Below are 17,269 nucleotides of genomic sequence, written 5' to 3' on the forward strand. Positions count from 1 at the left end.
GGTGTGGCGTCCCTCGGTGTGGCGTCCCTCGGTGTCGTGTCCCTCGGTGCGGCGTCCTTCTGTGTGGCGTCCCTCGGTGCGGCGTCCCTCAGTGTCGTGTCCCTCGGTGCGGTGTCCCTCGGTGTGGCGTCCCTTGGTGCGGCGTCCCTCGGTGTCGTGTCCCTCGGTGTCGTGTCCCTCGGTGTGGCGTCCCTTGGTGTGGCGTCCTTCTGTGTGGTGTCCCTCTCTGTGGCGTCCCTCGGTGTCGTGTCCCTTGGTGCGGTGTCCCTCGGTGCGGCGGCCTTCTGTGTGGCGTCCCTCTCTGTGGCGTCCCTCTCTGTGGCGTCCCTCGGTGTGGCGTCCCTCGGTGCGGCGTCCCTCGGTGTGGCGTCCCTCGGTGCGGCGTCCCTCCATATCGTGTCCCTCGGTGTGGCGTCCCTCGGTGCGGCGTCCCTCCGTATCGTGTCCCTCGGTGTGGCGTCCCTCGGTGCGGCGTCCCTCGGTGTCGTGTCCCTCGGTGTGGCGTCCCTCGGTGTGGCGTCCCTCCGTGTCGTGTCCCTCGGTGTGGCGTCCCTCGGTGTGGCGTCCCTCGGTGCGGCGTCCCTCGGTGCCGTGTCCCTCGGTGTGGCGTCCCTCGGTGCGGCGTCCCTCCGTGTCGTGTCCCTCGGTGTGGCGTCCCTTGGTGCGGCGTCCCTCGGTGCGGCGTCCCTCGGTGCAGCGTCCCTCTCTGTGGCGTCCCTCTCTGTGGCGTCCCTTGGTGTGGCGTCCCTCGGTGTGGCGTCCCTCGGTGCGGCGTCCCTCGGTGCGGCGTCCCTCGGTGTGGCGTCCCTCGGTGTCGTGTCCCTCGGTGTGGCGTCCCTCGGTGCGGCGTCCTTCTGTGTGGCGTCCCTCGGTGTGGCGTCCCTCGGTGTGGTGTCCCTCTCTGTGGCGTCCCTCTCTGTGGCGTCCCTCGGTGCAGCGTCCTTCTGTGTGGCGTCCCTCGGTGCGGCGTCCCTCGGTGTGGCGTCCCTCGGTGTCGTGTCCCTCGGTGTGGCGTCCCTCGGTGCGGCGTCCTTCTGTGTGGCGTCCCTCGGTGTGGCGTCCCTCGGTGTGGTGTCCCTCGGTGTGGTGTCCCTCTCTGTGGCGTCCCTCTCTGTGGCGTCCCTCGGTGTCGCGTCCCTCTGTGTACTAGAAAGAACTCCTGTGGGTGGGGGTTCCTTCGCTAGAGCACCTGACACGTGAGGCATCACACACCCTGTCGCCTCCGGGCAGCTCCTCCCTGCTCCTGAGAGAATGACTGAGCTTAAAGAGGCAGATGATGGATTGATGGGGAGTGGTGGTACTGGGTTGTCTTTGACCTTGACTTTGACCTTGCAGAGCCTCTGGAAGAGCCTCAGGGACCTTTCAGAGTCCTTGATGTACACTTCAAAACCTTTTTTTTTATTTTAAAGATTGACTTATTAATTTGAAAGGGAGAATTACAAAGAGAAGAGAGATCTTCCATCCGCTGGTTCACTCCCCAAATGGCTGAACTGCTGGGGCTGGTCCAGGCTGAAGCCAGGAGCCAGGAACTTCATCCAGGTTTCCCATGTAGGTGCAGGGGCTCAAGCACTTGGGCCATCCCCTGCTGCTTTCATAGGCCATCAGCAGGGAGCTGAATTGGAAGTGGAGCAATCGGGTCTTGAACCGGTGCCTATTTGGGATGCCAACATTGCAGGCTGTGGCTTTACCCGCTGCACCACAATGCTGGCCCCAAACTGCCCCCCCCCCAAACTTATTTATTTATTTGAAAGGCAGACTGACAGAGAGACCAGAGATCAGTCTTCCGTCTGCTGGTTCACTCCCCAAATAACCACATCTGCCAGGGCTGGTCCAAGCCAAAGCCAGGAGCCAAGAACTTCATCCTGGTCTCCCCCAAGGGCGGTGGCCCAGTGCTTGGGCCGCCAGGTGCCTTAGCAGGGAGCTGGATCGGAAGCAGGCAGCTGACCTGGCCGGCGCGCCGACGTTGGATGCGTGTGTCACGTGCGGTGGCTCCGCCTGCTGCACCACACTGCCAGTCCCAGGCCCCGTGTGGAGTTCGCTCGGCACCACCCAGGGCAGGGCTGTCCTGAGCACTGTGGAGCACGAGCACGGCCTTGTTCCCGCGCCACCGCTGTTTGTCTCAGCCCCTCCCTCAGATGCAGGACCAGTTGTGCAGTAAACGGGGCCGCTCAGAGAGGGCCAGCGGGTCATGGTGTGGGGTCAGGCAGTGCGCCTGGAATCGAGGGCCAGCGGGTCATGGTGTGGGGTCAGGCAGTGCGCCTGCAGTCCGGGGCTCACAGCTGCAGCGGCCCTGCCACAACCACAGCAACGCCCCGAAGTTGGCCCTGTGAAGTTGTTGGGTTAGTGGGTCAGAGGCGGCACGCTGGCTCTTCACACGTCGTGCACGGGTGGGTGTGTCAGGCGTGACCCCGGCACGCTGACTCTTCACACGTCGTGCATGGGCAGGTGTGCTAGGCTGACCCCGGCACGCTGACTCTTCACACGTCGTGCATGGGCAGGTGTGCCAGGCTGACCCTGGCACGCTGACTCTTCACACAGTGGTGCGAGGGTGGCGGGTGTGCCAGCCGTGACCCCAGCACGCTGGCTCTTCACACGTCATGCACGGGTGGGTGTGTCAGGCGTGACCCCGGCACGCTGACTCTTCACACGGTTGTGCATGGGCAGGTGTGCCAGCCGTGACCCCAGCACGCTGACTCTTCACACGTTGTGCACGGGCGGGTGTGCCAGGCTGACCCCTGCACGCTGACTCTTCACACAGTGGTGCGAGGGTGGGCGGGTGTGCCAGGCTGACCCCAGCACGCTGACTCTTCACACGTCGTGCACGGGCAGGTGTGCCAGGCGTGACCCCTGCACGCTGACTCTTCACACGTCGTGCATGGGCGGGTGTGCCAGGCGTGACCCCGGCACGCTGACTCTTCACACGTCGTGCACGGGCGGGTGTGTCAGGCTGACCCCGGCACGCTGGCTCTTCACACGTCGTGCACGGGCAGGTGTGCCAGGCTGACCCCAGCACGCTGACTCTTCACACGTTGTGCACGGGCAGGTGTGCCAGGCTGACCCTGGCACGCTGACTCTTCACATAGTGGTGCGAGGGTGGGCGGGTGTGCCAGCCGTGACCCCTGCACGCTGACTCTTCACACGTCGTGCACGGGCGGGTGTGCCAGGCTGACCCCTGCACGCTGACTCTTCACACAGTGGTGCGAGGGTGGGCGGGTGTGCCAGGCTGACCCCGGCACGCTGACTCTTCACACGTCGTGCACGGGCGGGTGTGTCAGGCTGACCCCGGTACGCTGGCTCTTCACACGTCGTGCACGGGCAGGTGTGCCAGGCGTGACCCCAGCACGCTGACTCTTCACACGTCGTGCACGGGCAGGTGTGCCAGGCTGACCCTGGCACGCTGACTCTTCACACGGTTGTGCACGGGTGGGCATGCCAGGCGTGACCCCGCCACACTGACTCTTCACATAGTGGTGCGAGGGTGGGCGGGTGTGCCAGGCGTGACCCCGGCATGCTGACTCTTCACACGTCGTGCACGGGCAGGTGTGCCAGGCTGACCCCTGAACGCTGACTCTTCACACGGTTGTGTGTGGGTGGGTGTGCCAGGCGTGACCCCGGCATGCTGACTCTTCACACGTCGTGCACGGGCGGGTGTGCCAGCCGTGACCCCAGCACGCTGACTCTTTACACGTCGTGCACGGGTGGGTGTGCCAGGCTGACCCTGGCACACTGACTCTTCATATAGTCATGTGTGTAGGTGTGCCAGGTGTTGCCCCTGCATGCTGACTCTTCATACCATCGTGCATGGGTGGGCGTGCCAGGCGTGACCCCTGCACGCTGACTCTTCACACGGTCGTGCGCGGGTGGGTGTGCCAGGTGTGACCCCTGCACTTTGTGTGTCACTTACTCTAGTGCAGCCAGGCTGGCACAGGACGGATCAGCTCTGTGAGGTCAGAGCTGTCACCGAGCCCCTGGTGCTGGTGCGCTGTTCGGACCGGTCAGGCCAGTGCAGGATCGTCTTACTGCTGTTCACCTTCAAGCGTTGTGAATTTTTCCCAGAAAACTTGTGTCCCAGGCCATCTTGCCTGTGTGCAGCCCGCCCGGAGGTGCAGGGACCAGGGCAGGGTCTGCCAGCCCTGGCGGCGGCCGTCCATCTGCAGTTGAGCAGGGGTGACCGTGTGCACTGTGGGCCCCGGGAGCTGCCCGCCTGTGCCGTGTCCACACTGCACTCTGGCGCACACCCTGGACGGACGGGGACGTTCAGGCGCAGGGAGGTTGGGTGGGCTGGGTGCTGGGCCGCGTCTCGGTCCGCTGGGACGTTCAGGCGCGGGGAGGGTGGGTGGGCCGGGTGCTGGGCCGCGTCTCGGTCCGCTGGGACGTTCAGGCGCGGGGAGGTTGGGTGGGCCGGGTGCTGGGCCGCGTCTCGGTCCACAGGGACGTTCAGGCGCAGGGAGGTTGGGTGGGCCGGGTGCTGGGCCGCGTCTCGGTCCACGGGGACGTTCAGGCGCGGGGAGGTTGGGTGGGCCGGGTGCTGGGCCGCGTCTCGGTCCACAGGGACGTTCAGGCGCGGGGAGGTTGGGTGGGCCGGGTGCTGGGCCGCGTCTCGGTCCACGGGGACGTTCAGGCGCGGGGAGGTTGGGTGGGCCGGGTGCTGAGCCGCGTCTCGGTCCACGGGGACGTTCAGGCGCGGGGAGGTTGGGTGGGCCGGGTGCTGGGCCGCGTCTCGGTCCACGGGGACGTTCAGGCGCGGGGAGGTTGGGTGGGCCGGGTGCTGGGCCGCGTCTCGGTCCACGGGGACGTTCAGGCGCGGGGAGGTTGGGTGGGCCGGGTGCTGGGCCGCGTCTCCGTCCACTGGGACGTTCAGGCGCGGGGAGGTTGGGTGGGCCGGGTGCTGGGCCGCGTCTCCGTCCACTGGGACGTTCAGGCGCGGGGAGGTTGGGTGGGCCGGGTGCTGGGCCGCGTCTCGGTCCGCTGGGACGTTCAGGCGCGGGGAGGTTGGGTGGGCCGGGTGCTGGGCCGCGTCTCGGTCCGCTGGGACGTTCAGGCGCGGGGAGGTTGGGTGGGCCGGGTGCTGGGCCGCGTCTCCGTCCACTGGGACGTTCAGGCGCGGGGAGGTTGGGTGGGCCGGGTGCTGGGCCGCGTCTCGGTCCGCTGGGACGTTCAGGCGCGGGGAGGTTGGGTGGGCCGGGTGCTGAGCTGCGTCTCGGTCCATTGTCTCCACAGGGACTTCAAGAGCAAGAACGTATTGCTGAAGAGCGACCTCACGGCCGTGCTGGCCGACTTCGGCCTGGCCGTTCGGTTTGAGCCGGGAAAACCTCCCGGGGACACACATGGGCAGGTAAGAGGCCGCGGGCTGGGGGAGGGAACAGGCAGGGGTCCACCTGATGGGGTGGGGGAGCGAGGGCCACCGTGTGCGTCAGCTGTGTGGAAACTCAGCAACAGTGCTTCTACCAGCGGGGAACCAAGGCCTGGCTGCTGGTGCGGCTCCTGCAGGCCGAGGAAGGTGGAGATTGGCCGCTTGGCCACGTCATCCCCCCCTTGGCCTCTCAGTTGCCGTTACTAGACAAGATGAAGCAGAAAAGCTAACAAATGCCCTGAACGGTTGTTGTTCCCCCTTACCGGTGGTCTCATCTCCATGAGATACACAGCTCTGGGCAGCTCCTGTGGTGCTGTAGCGGGTTGGCGGCGGTTCCAGCGTATTCGTGTCTGATTCGGTCTGACTACAGTGCCGTCTCCTGCATGGGAGGCAGGCACCCAGGCACTCGAGCCGTCTCTCGTGCCTTCCGGAGTGCGCAGCTGGAAGCTGGCTCAGGAGTGGAGCGGAGACCTGAACCCAGGCCCTCCCGTGTGGGATGCGGGCTTCCTAGGCAGTGGTTTCATTACTACGCTGAATCCCTGCTCCTTAGTATTTCTTTAAAAAAGCAGGTGGATTTCTTTTTCTTTAGTTTGTCGATTTGAAGAACACAGAGACCGGGGCTGGCGCTGTGGCATAGCAGGTAAAGCCACTGCCTGCAGTGCTGGCATCCCATATGGGTGCCGGATCAAGACCCGGCTGCTCCACTTCCGATCTAGCTCTCTGCTATGGCCTGGGAAAGCAGTGGAAGATGGCCCAAGTGCTTGGGCCCCTGTACCCGCGTACAAGACCTGGAAGAAGCTCCTGGCTCCTGGCTTTGGATGGGCGCAGCTCTGGCTGTTGCAGCCAGCTGGGGAGTGAACCAGCGGGTGGAAGACTGTCTCTCTCTCTCTCTCTCTCTCTCTCTCTGCCTTGCCTTCTCTCTCTGTGTAACTCTGACTTTCGAGTGAGTAAATAAATTAAAAAAAAAAAGAAAAAAAGAAAAACACAGAGACAGATAGAGAGATCTCCCACCCATGCCTGGATGTGCACCACAGCTAGGGCTGGAGCAGGCCTGAGCCAGGAGCTGGGAGCTTGCTGCAGGCCTCCCGTCTCCCATCTGGGTGGCAAGGACCCAAGTTCTTGAAGCATTACTTGCTGTCCCAGGGTGTGCATAGGAAGCTGGACTTGGGAGAGAGCTGAGACCGGTACCCAGGCACCGGAAATGGGACACGGCTTCGCGAGCTGCCTCGTAACCATGACGAATGCCTGTCGTCTGGAGTGTGAGGCACTCTTAAGTGCGGTTCCTGCTGGGGCGTTGGGCCGCCGTGCTGTGGGTGTGTGTGGTGTGTTGAGGCAGCCATTGGTGTCTGCTCTGAGTGCCACGGTCTTGCCCCTGCCTGAAGCGCATGTCACTCACTGTGGACCCTGCCCTCTGTCCTCATGTGAAGGTGGGCACGAGACGGTACATGGCCCCTGAGGTGCTGGAGGGAGCCATCAACTTCCAGAGAGACGCCTTCCTGCGCATCGACATGTACGCCATGGGGCTGGTGCTGTGGGAGCTGGTGTCTCGCTGCAGGGCTGCAGATGGTGAGTGGGCGGGGGAGCCCCGGGGATGCCGGCCGGGGCCGGGGCCGCGGGTGATCCCCCCAGTGTCCTCTCCCGCCAGGGCCCGTGGACGAGTACATGCTGCCCTTCGAGGAGGAGATCGGCCAGCACCCCTCCCTGGAGGAGCTGCAGGAGGTGGTTGTGCACAAGAAGATGAGGCCTGCCATTAAGGATCACTGGCTGAAGCACCCGGTGAGGGCTGGGGAGGGGGCCCTCGGCGTGGGGCCCAGGGAGAGGCTGCCATATCCCCTAGCCCCAGGCGCGTGTCTGGGGCCGTGGGGAGTAAGGCAGGAAGGTGCCTGCCTTCTGTTTCCTGCGGTGGACCCTGGTGGGATTTGGGCTGCCACTGTCAGGGCAGGCAGCTGTGTCTGCCCAGGAGAGGCCTGGTTTCCCCTTCTGCTCCCTGTGTTGAGGTTCAGCCTGCCCTGGGCTGTGCGGGGAGGCCAGGGGGCTCAGGGTGGGGCCTGCCGTTTCTGCAGCTGCTGACCAGTGACCTGCGCCGGTGGTCGTGGGCTCTGCCTGGTGCTCGGGATCGTCCCCCCGCACAGGGCCTGACGGGGCCTTTCCCCTCCCCCACCGCTGCGTGCAGGGCCTGGCCCAGCTCTGTGTGACCATCGAGGAGTGCTGGGACCACGACGCGGAGGCGCGCCTGTCTGCGGGCTGCGTGGAGGAGCGGGTGTCCCTGATGCGGAGGTCCGTCAACGGCACTACCTCGGACTGCCTCGTCTCCCTGGTGACCGCCGTCACCAACGTGGACCTGCCTCCGAAAGAGTCGAGCATCTGAGCCCGGGCGCGGGTGGCGCTGAACAGGAAAGAAGAGGCGTTGTGTTTTGTTCGGAAATCCCATAACACCAACACACACACGAGATGCAGCTGCTATTTCCCTGGACTTTTATCGTTGTTATATTATTATAATTATTATTATTAATGTTATTTTTGGATTGGATCAGTTTTTACCAGCATCTTGCTCTGCTGTACGCATGCAGCGGACAGTCACACGTCAGCAGGCGCGTGGAGGTGCTGAGCTGTGGATGCAGAGCCAGCGCCCTGCTGAGGAGCCTCGGCCGCCTCCTGTCCCGCTCTCCGTCTGGCGTCTCAGAATCGGGGACACAGACACCCAGCTCCTGTCTTAGGAAATCTAATGCTGCAAACTCTACCTAGAGGACCTTGAAGACTGTTACATAAGAGCACCCCTCCTCCGGGGCGGAGGGCCCCCGCCCGGCCTGCCCTGCCCGGCTCGGTTTTCTCCCTCCCGAGACGGTGAGCTTCAGAAAGCAGCTGTGTCTGCCTGGATCTCACGGTGGGGGGTCCTGACCGTGGGAACTCCGGCACGGGGACGGGGCTGGCGGGAGGCCCGTGTGGGGGTGGGGTTGGAACAGAGCTACACTGGACTCGGGCACACGGAGCAGCGACCCTGCTGCGGAGGCTCCTTCTCAGGTACCCAGGGACCGAGGGCGAGGATGGCCAGGCAGGCTTGGGGCGGGTCTGAGGCAGGGCCGGCTCCTCGCTGCTGGCGGGCCCGCCCAGTGTCCTCCCACTCGCTGGGGCTGGCCAGAGCGCCGGACAGTGTTCCTGCCTGACTGTCAGTGGGCGAGGGTAGGAATGATCCGATAGGTGATGCGTTCTTCACAAGACGATGCTGTAACCGTCCCCCGGGGCGGACCGGTCAGGGAGACGCCCCCGGGCGCCCTGGGAGCTGGGGCAGGCGGTGTCCGCCGCTCTGCCTGTGCCCCGTGCTGGCTCGTGGACACAGCTTTCTCCAGACCCCTGCAGGTGGTGCATATACTGAAAACTGTTTCCTATTACGCCATAACCTTGCTGTAGTCAGTGAGCGTTCCTAATGCTGCTGTTCCAACGTTTGACTTTTTTAATTTATGAAACACGCTGAATTTTTTTCAAACAAGGCACACACATCCACTATACACACATGCTTTGCTATGTGGCTTCCGAGGTTTAAATTTTGAAAAGTAAAAGAATTAAAACTTCACGACCACAGACCACCTCAAACCAGAAATACCTCAGAATTTTCTACTTGTGTAAGTTTTATTATATATTTTGTTAGTTGTGTTGTTCTGTAGTGAGTATATTTTAATGTAAGTTGGGTTGTACGATAAGGAAGTTTAAAAAGAAATAGAGAAAAAGAAAAAAAAAAAGAAGTTTGTGTCTTGTAGGGAGTGCCGCGGTCCTGTCCACGCCCCGCGTCGGGGCGTCACCACTGTCCTCCGCGAAGGTTTCCTTCCACTTTCTTTAGACGGTTTTCTTGACAACAGCGCATCTCCTCATGGCGGCAGGCGAGCTGCTGGGAGAAGCTGACATGGGCTACAGCCGCACAGGCCGCCAGAGAGCCAGGTCGCCCCCTTGGGCCTGCCATCCGGCTTCTGAGGGAAGGCTGCGTGGCGCCTCTGTCACCTGGCTCCGGGCCTCGGGGCAGGGAGCCTGCGCGCACCAGGCGCCGGGGCCTGCTGGCTGCGGGTGTCCTCTCCTCTGGGGGGCTTGGGGGGCCTGGGCACAGGGCGCCGGGCGAGGCTCCGCCCCTCCCTCTCCAGTGCCGGGCTTTGCTTCGCGGGGCAGAATAGGGCGCCGCGCGGCTGCGGGGCAGGTGTTTTGTTTGGTCTTGGTAAGCTCTCGTCTTTCCTGTGTAGCCTGAGTTCGTGCTGAGGAGTCGTTTGCCCCGAACTTTCTGATGGCAGAACAGGCCTTACAGCAGTTGCTTTTCCTCCCCGCCCATTTCTTTAAGAAGCTTTAAGATATTTATTGAGAAGTGCCATATCTGATTTCTTTAGCTTTCTCCTCCGGCAGTGTGGTTCTCTCTCCTCACTCTGGAAGCAGCCAACAAAGCCCCGACGCGTGTAGCTCATTGCTGCCAGAGTCGGCAGATGGCGGACCCTTCCCCGTTGGCGCCGGGTCTTCTCTGGGTGGCTTCCCTTGCGTGTTCCCTCGGTCCGCTGTGGGCATGGAGGGCCTGGGGAGGAGGGAGAGTCTGGGACCTGCCCCTTCCTTGGCTGCCTTGCCCCGTGCTCCCCTCAGGTGGAGCCCCTGGGGGCTCTCCTTCCAGGGCGGGGCCCTGGGCACTGCCCCCGGGAAGGGGTTTGTCTGTTTGCTGCCTTGTGCTCTTTGAAGAGGGGACATCTAGACCTGGGCTTGCGGCCTCTGCCAGTGCCCTTGGCCTTCCTGCCACCCCCTCCCAGCAGCCTGGAGAACTGCTGCCCGCAGCTGTGTGCACTGGGCCGGGACGGAGGCACCAGGAGCCCTTGCCGCTTCCTTTTCAGTGTGCGGTGGTCTGAGGTTTTGCTTGAAAACACCCTTGATGCCCAGCGGGAGAAGTCCAGGAGTGAGTGGAGGTGGATGTGAGTGAGGACTGCGGGGGGCTCTCGGAGACCGCGCGGCCCACGGCCATCATTAGAGCACCCTGGGCTGCCAGGAGCTGGCTTCCTCCTGGCTCCGGGGGACAAGGGGCACCTGGCTGTGAGGGCGGGCGCTGGGCGTCACCGCTCCGCGTGGTCATCCTGTGGCTGTGCTGGGAGAGGCCTGGCCCCTGAGCGCCCGCCGCCGCTGCTTCTGCCGCCCCTGTGGCCTTGGCGTCTGTGCAGAGCAAAGGCACCGTCAGCCGTGACCATCTGAGGCTTGCTCGCGTCTCTCCCCCCTGCGCTCAGCAAAGAGAAAGGTTGCCTGTGTGTAGGCTGTGAGGGTGCCCTTCTGTCGCTGGGGGTGAGCCAGTCCGCTTCACCTGGCTTTGGCAGAAAACGCCAAGCCGGGGCCCGGAGCGCTGCCCTTTGCCTTTCTCCCTGGTCGGCCGGTTCCTGTCTGCGTGCTGCTGTGCTGCTGTGTCCTGGGTGCTGGGCTGGGAGGTTGTCCTGGGGGCAAGGCAGTTTCGTACGGAATGTCCTCTGTGTACTGTGTGGTCCGGAAAGCCTCGAAGGGAGGGAGGTGGCCGTCCCACGGGGTGTGGGGGGCAGAATTTTGTCCTCTTCAGTGTGTGCTGTGGAGTTCCCAGTACCTACAGGTGACACGAGGATTTGCCGCCTGTGTGGTTTTTCATAATGTGAGTGTGGAAGTTTCAGAGTTGGTACTAGAAGTGGAAGAGCCCATCATCACGCTGGGGCATTCGGCTCACTGGAAAAATACCTAAACTGAAAAGGAGTTTCCGGAGTGAATGGAGGGTGCTCTTCGGGCTCCGGTATTCTAGCCTGCTGGGTACCCCACGGCCAGGCCTGGGCTCAGACGTCAGAGGCGTCAGGCCAGCGCCTCTGAGTGTGCTGCACCAGCTCGCCCGTGGCTCTCGTCCTTGGCCTGGTGAGAGCTAAGCAGTGCCACTCCGCAGCCAGCGGACTCAGCCTTGGGGTGGTGGGCTTTCCATCTCAGTCCACGCTGCGGGTGAGATGAGCAGGCCCCGTGATTGGGAGGGGAACTGTGCACCTGCCAGCGCTTGATTCCTTCAGGGTTAACCGTAGCTCTTTCCAGCTCCCGGTGATGGGTTTGTAACCAGCAGTCTACCTGTGAATGTCCCCCAAACCTTAGCAGGCTTGGAAATGGCTTTTTAGATTCTGTAGTTTTTAGGAAAAAGAAATTGAGGTTCAAATACCACCTTTGGAAGTCAGTTCAGTTGTAGTAATTCCGGGGTCCAGAAGGCCCACAGACTTGACAAATAGAAGTCCAGATTAGCTGGTGGATATTCTGAATGGTCCAGTTTGACACCGTTTGGGCTCCATTGTAAGCTTTGGTCCAGGGAAGAATTGCCATTGGAAATTGCCACTGTAGGCTTGCTAGATTTCCAGTCGTGACTGTATCTCCAGTGTGAATGCAGTGAGACCTAGATGAGCTCCTGCGAGTGTTACCCCTGTGTGCCAAACTGTACGCTTGGTTTGCGCCCGTGGAAGCCGTAGAGGCGTGAGAGCCGAAAGCCACATTTTCCGTGTGCTCCGAGTCAGGGTAGAGCCTGCTCCGCTCTGGGCCCACGGGCATTCGGAGAGGACGCTAGCTGAAGCAGCCGCCCGTGGCCACGTGTGTATGCAGTGGTCATGCGGGCGTGGGCTGATCTGGACCCCGCAGGAGAGTGTGAACATTGATTGGCAAAGTGTACGTTGTGGAGCTCACAGGGAAGATGGCCCATTGGTTCGTTCCTCAGGCGGGTGGGGCTGGGGTGCTCTGTGAGTGGGTGCGCTCCGTCTTGGGTCCTGGGAACGTCTGCTGGCCGGGGACAGGCCCTTCTCCGACTCCTAACCCCGCTGCGTTGGAATGTCGTTAAGTAGCATTGTAAATAAAAGCGTAGGTTATATGATAGAGACGACGCTGGAAGTTTTACTTTAAGAGAATCTATAGTTCTACGTCTATATTTAGTTACTTCACCTGACAGAGTGCTTCTACACGGTGTGCAGATGGTTTTATACCACAGATTATTTTTATAAAGTCTCGTGAGTGTGAATGACGTTGTGAGCAGAGCTAGTGGGCTTGACCTTTGGAGATCAGTGTACACTGGAGCATGAGTGGTGTGGATGCGCGTGGTGCCCTGCAGACCCGAGTCGCAGGGCAGCAGTCCTCTGTGGCCGGAACCTCACTCCGGCGGTCAGGACTGGGGAGGGGCCCCAGGGGCTCTCCAGAGAGGTCTGTGGAAGAGGATTCTGAGGCAAAGAACTGAGCTCCTGCCGCTGACGTGGCCACGGCCACATGGAGATGCCTGGGGAGCAGACGGGTGGGGGGAGGCCCCCAGAGCTGGCAGGTGGGGGTGGGCGGCTTAGTGATCTGCCAGGTTGACTCGCCCAGGGCCAGCTGGTGCAGCTGAGCAGCTGCTTGGAAAGGAGTGGGGGTCGTGTGGAGTAGCGACCAACTTTAGTGGGGAGCTGCCGGAGCTTTCTTCTTCCCTGGCCAGGGCTCTCCGCCCTGCAGCTGGCCGGGAGCTGGCGGGCTGGAAGGGAAGGGTCACGCAAGCTAAGCAGCAGCAGCAGCGCCAAGGCCCGGCAGGCCTGTCCCCAGACCCCCCTGCTGCTTCCGGAGGCGAGCCGGCCGGGGCCCTTTGCCGAGAGAATCCTGGTGTGCCGTTTGAACCAGTTCTTGCACCTTTCCCCTTCGGTACTGAGAGTCAGTGTCGTTCCAGCAGACCTAGTAGCACTCGAGGACAAGCCTCCGTCAGCCGTCTCGGTGCCCCAGGCGGCCGTGTCGCCCCAGCCACCCGTCTTGGAGTAGAGTTCTGTTGTGCCTTGGTTCGCATCCCCTTCTTGGCCCGCAAGCAACTGCTGTAAGCTGTCCACTGTCTTCTCAGCCTCCCTCCCCTGCTGGCCGCGCGGCTGTGGCCCAGCTACTCTAGAACCAGTTACCTCAGCCCTCGCGATGCACAGTGCCGCCTCCAGGGCCTTGCGGCCCTGCAGACGGACCGTGTGTGCCGAGCCCTGCCGGGCGCGGGGCGTGGGCGCGTAGCTGCTCTGAAGCCAGGCTCTTCCCAGGGAGGCGCCGTGCCGGTGGGCTCTGCTCAGTGTTCGTGCCGCAGCAGGCAGCGCGGCCGAGTGGCTGCTCGGAGACCCGTCCCGTGCTGAGCTCCGCGGCAGAACATTCCCTTCAATGGCAGGACGCCAACCCGCCGCCCACCGCGGTGCGCTTTGGGAGGACGTCTGTAGCATACGTTGCTGTGAAATTAGGCCTTGCGGGAAATGGCTGTTTGTCATTTTGATGTATTTTAAATAAATAAATCTATATTTTTAAAGAGCCTTTTTTTTTTTTTACCAGTTTGAAAAGCTTCATTAACCAGCAGTCACCACATCTGAATTTTCTGTCTCTGGGCGTAGGTGGCCAGCCAGGCGTTAGCCACGGTAGCTCGGCCGCAGGCGAGGCTCCCTGCCTGGGCTGTCCTGCCGTCGGCACAGCCCCGGTCTGCGGGCTGCAAGTGCTTTAGCCCGAGTGGGGGTTTCTCTGAGCACTGCCACGAGTTACATGTCCGTCTCCATAAGGGAAGGACGCAGTCACCCATGCTGTGCCAACAGTGCCGGCTGGGAGTGGAGCGATGGGGCGGCGCCTGGGGCGTGTCCCGCCGGCGGCCCTTCCTCGGGTTTCTGCAGTTCTGTGCACAGGCAGAGAAAACCGAGTGGCACTCGAGAGTGGAGGGAGGGAGAGGGTTACCGCAGACCAGAACCATGTTTGTAGATCCCAGGTCCGCACCACACGTGCACACGCCATCCTGCAACTGTGCAGAAGAGTCTGCTTACGCATTTGATGTGGTCTTAGTAACGGTAGCGGGAAAGGCCACGTTTTTCACCTGGGAGTATTTTTTCCACACTCGTCCTTGACTCTGGGTCCCGCTGTACAATGCTGTAAATGTCACTTCACCCCGAGTTTGCTGCAGTCCCGCGCAGAGCTCTGCGCGTGCCACACACGTCCGGGGAAAGAGCAGCAGGGGGCAGAGGGTGCGCGAGCATCGGCAGCCACCAGAAGGCCACCTTTTGTTTGCCATCTTCTGCGTCAGTTTCTACCAGCTACTTCTGAGTTTGTACATTACTCGTAGGGAAGGAAAGAAGAAAACCCTGAGACTGGTCTCACTTAGTGGCGCACGTGTGTGCATCGGGCTTAGGACGGGTAGCTAGGTCTTCTTGAACTGTTCTCTAACTTGTATATAAAAATTGTTCTGTTGAAAACAGTGGGTAACTGCAAACTCTGGAAACGTGACTGGTGCTGAGGTCAGGCTGCGGAAGCAAGGAAACTCTTGCAAGTGCTAAAACTGAAGACTTGTAGTGTTTGGCTCAAATTCAGCTAAGTACTGTTTGTATACCAGGAGATGTGAGATGTAAATGTAGCGGGTCACTTTTCACCCTTGTAGCTATAAAATAAAAATTTTGTAGAGCAGAAATAGCTTGTACTACTGAATTAACAAAAGTTACACTAAAGTATCATTTTTAAAAATATATATATACAGACTTAAGCTTGTTGCTGTTATCAGTCTGGATTTGAAAAGTGTACTGATTTGTGTGTGTGTGTGTCGTACACACATATATACAACACACATCCACAGACATCCACATGGCCTAAAGCAGACATCTGGGTACGACAGCTGCAGGATGAGAACCTTCTGGAAAGAACATTGTATCATAGTTCATTCTTGCCGTGGCTCTTTGTTCTTACTGTGGTAATTGTAGAAACGAGTGTCACGTTTGAAATTAGATGGGCTAAGTTGGGGTTTTGCTGCTTGAACTCTGCACTGGGTCCTCCAATAAACCGATGTGAATGTAGTCCCCCCCCTCCCCTGTGTGAAGAAGCAGCCACACCCCTATGGAATAGGAGGGAAAATCTAGAACTATTTCAAGTTTTATCTTTTTTGTATATGAAAATAAAATGACGATGATAATGAAAGAACCCGTTGTCTTCCTTCATCACAAGGCAGGGAGGGGGTGGGTCTCTCTTCATGGACACTGAAGTCGTGTTCTCCGGGCCTGGGCACGTGCAGTTGTAGGTGGCCGGGTGCCGGCTGTCACCTTCCTGTGGGGCTGGAGCTAAGCAAACGGCTCCGTCCCTGCCCTGGCGCTGGCCAGCTTTGGAGACACCGTGGGCTTCTCGGCAGGGGCCGTCCTGGGACCGGGGACTCCTGCGGCCAGGGCTGCTTCCTGCCTCTCCTTCCCGTGGCCCGCGCTGCTGGGCTTTGCACACAGCCCTGCCCAGCGTTACTGTGGAGCCGGGAAGGTAGGTTGTGCCCAGGACCATTTGCGAAAGGGGCTCCAGGCCCGGCTTCCCTGGTGGACCCACCCCAGCCCTGGGTCAGCGAGCCGGTGTCTGAGCGCCCAGTCTGCTCTCACTGAATGGAAGCGTGGTTCTGGATAAATGGAACAGCGGCGTTCTGACACAGGGCCGCCCCGGACTCGCTGCTGTCTGCCGGGAAGGATGTCTGGCCCGTGACCAGCGTCGCTTCCTCCCTCGGGGAGTTGAATGCCTTCCACTCAGCCATTTTACGAGGGTCTTTAATCCACCCTCGGTAATGAGGTGGAAGCGACCTCCAAACAGGAGAGTGCTTTGTGTGACGGGGCCACTGTGCGATCTGAGGCCTCTCCAGCTCTTCCGGGTTTAGGAAGTTCTTACTGGTGAGTGCCCCTGATGAGCCCAGGGAAGAGGAGGCAAAAGGCTTATTTTCTTTTTTCTTTCTTTCTGGGAGACCTGCGGGGTTGGGCCTTAGGGGTCATTGGTCACACTTCCCCTTCAGCAAATGAATTCTCGGGCTACAAGGAGAGTGACAGAGAGGTAGTTTATTTATTTATTTGAGAGAGTTACAGACAGTGAGAGGGAGAAACAGAGAGAGATCTTCCATTTGCTGGTTCACTCCCCAATTGGCTGCAACAGCCAGAGCTGCGCTGATCCGAAGCCAGGAGCCAGGAGCTTCTTCCGGGTCTCCCACGTGGGTGCAGAGGCCCAAGGACTTGGGCCATCTTCCACTGCTTTCCCAGGCCACTGCAGAGAGCTGGATGGGAAGAGGAGCAGCTGGGACTAGAGCTGGTGTCCATATGGGATGCCGGCGACGCAGATGGAGGATTAACCCACTGCGCCACAGCGCTGGCCCCAGAGAGGTTTATAAAGTTTCAAGTTGCCCCCACCCCGCAAGTGTCAAGCGCCCTGTGGGACAGGTTCCCCGGTGACAGCGTTGAAGCTGTTTCCGTCTTACGGGCAGGCGAGAGGCCCCGAGGGAGTCGGGCAGCCCTCCTGATTCTTGGGTCTGGAGGAGGAGCTGCCACCTACCTTTTTCTCTAACACCTAGCAGAGTGGCCAGCACGCGGGGCTTTGGGAACTACGTCTTAAGTGACCCTGGATACTGCCAGGGAAGCTAGGAGTTCCACAGCTACTGATGCCTGCTGGTTCTTCCCCAGACTCCCCCACCAGGGAAAGGGGCGGCTCCCTGGGCGGCTCCTGGGCCAGGCAGGTGGGCCTGGAGGGTGTCGGCCCAGGGTCCCAGCGTCTCGGGCCCTTGCAACCTGTTTATCGGCATTTCCCCCATTGTTGCTCCGCGGGGACGCCCTGCTCACTCGCCCTCGTGGGGAGCAAGGCTGTAGAGCATGCTAGAGCCCTACTACAGCTTTGCAACCTGGAGAGGGTACGCGGACCCAAAATCCTGAGCGAGGACCCCCGGCTGCCCTGGCTCAACCAGAGCCCCAGGGGACGCTGGTGTCCCGCAATGCCCTCCGGCTTGAGGCTGGCTAAGCAATGCCAGCAGTCAGGTGGTTGTTGGGAATGGCCTGCTGAGTCGCCCTCAGGCCAGCTGCAACACACCCCAAGAGCCGGGAGACTCCAGGCTCTGCAAAGGGGCGGCGCGTGGACAGTGCGGCAGCGTGCAGACCCACTCGCGGGTGGGCGTGCATCAGCAGCCAGGCT

General features: G+C 61.1%; 1 protein-coding gene across 1 annotated transcript in view; it reads left to right on the plus strand.

The window, feature by feature from the left end:
* Positions 1-9,305, plus strand: part of ACVR2B (activin A receptor type 2B) — a 43,949-nt gene extending 34,644 nt beyond the window's left edge. Inside the window, exons 8-11 of the mRNA XM_062179777.1 lie at positions 5,221-5,335; positions 6,781-6,919; positions 6,999-7,129; positions 7,527-9,305. Of these exons, the coding sequence (XP_062035761.1) occupies positions 5,221-5,335; positions 6,781-6,919; positions 6,999-7,129; positions 7,527-7,721 (580 nt within the window). The 3' untranslated portion in view covers positions 7,722-9,305. The remainder of the gene's footprint in view (positions 1-5,220; positions 5,336-6,780; positions 6,920-6,998; positions 7,130-7,526) is intronic.
* Positions 9,306-17,269: the final 7,964 nt, after the last annotated feature.

The sequence above is a fragment of the Lepus europaeus genome, chromosome 2 (assembly GCF_033115175.1).
Source record: "Lepus europaeus isolate LE1 chromosome 2, mLepTim1.pri, whole genome shotgun sequence".
NCBI lineage: Eukaryota > Metazoa > Chordata > Mammalia > Lagomorpha > Leporidae > Lepus > Lepus europaeus.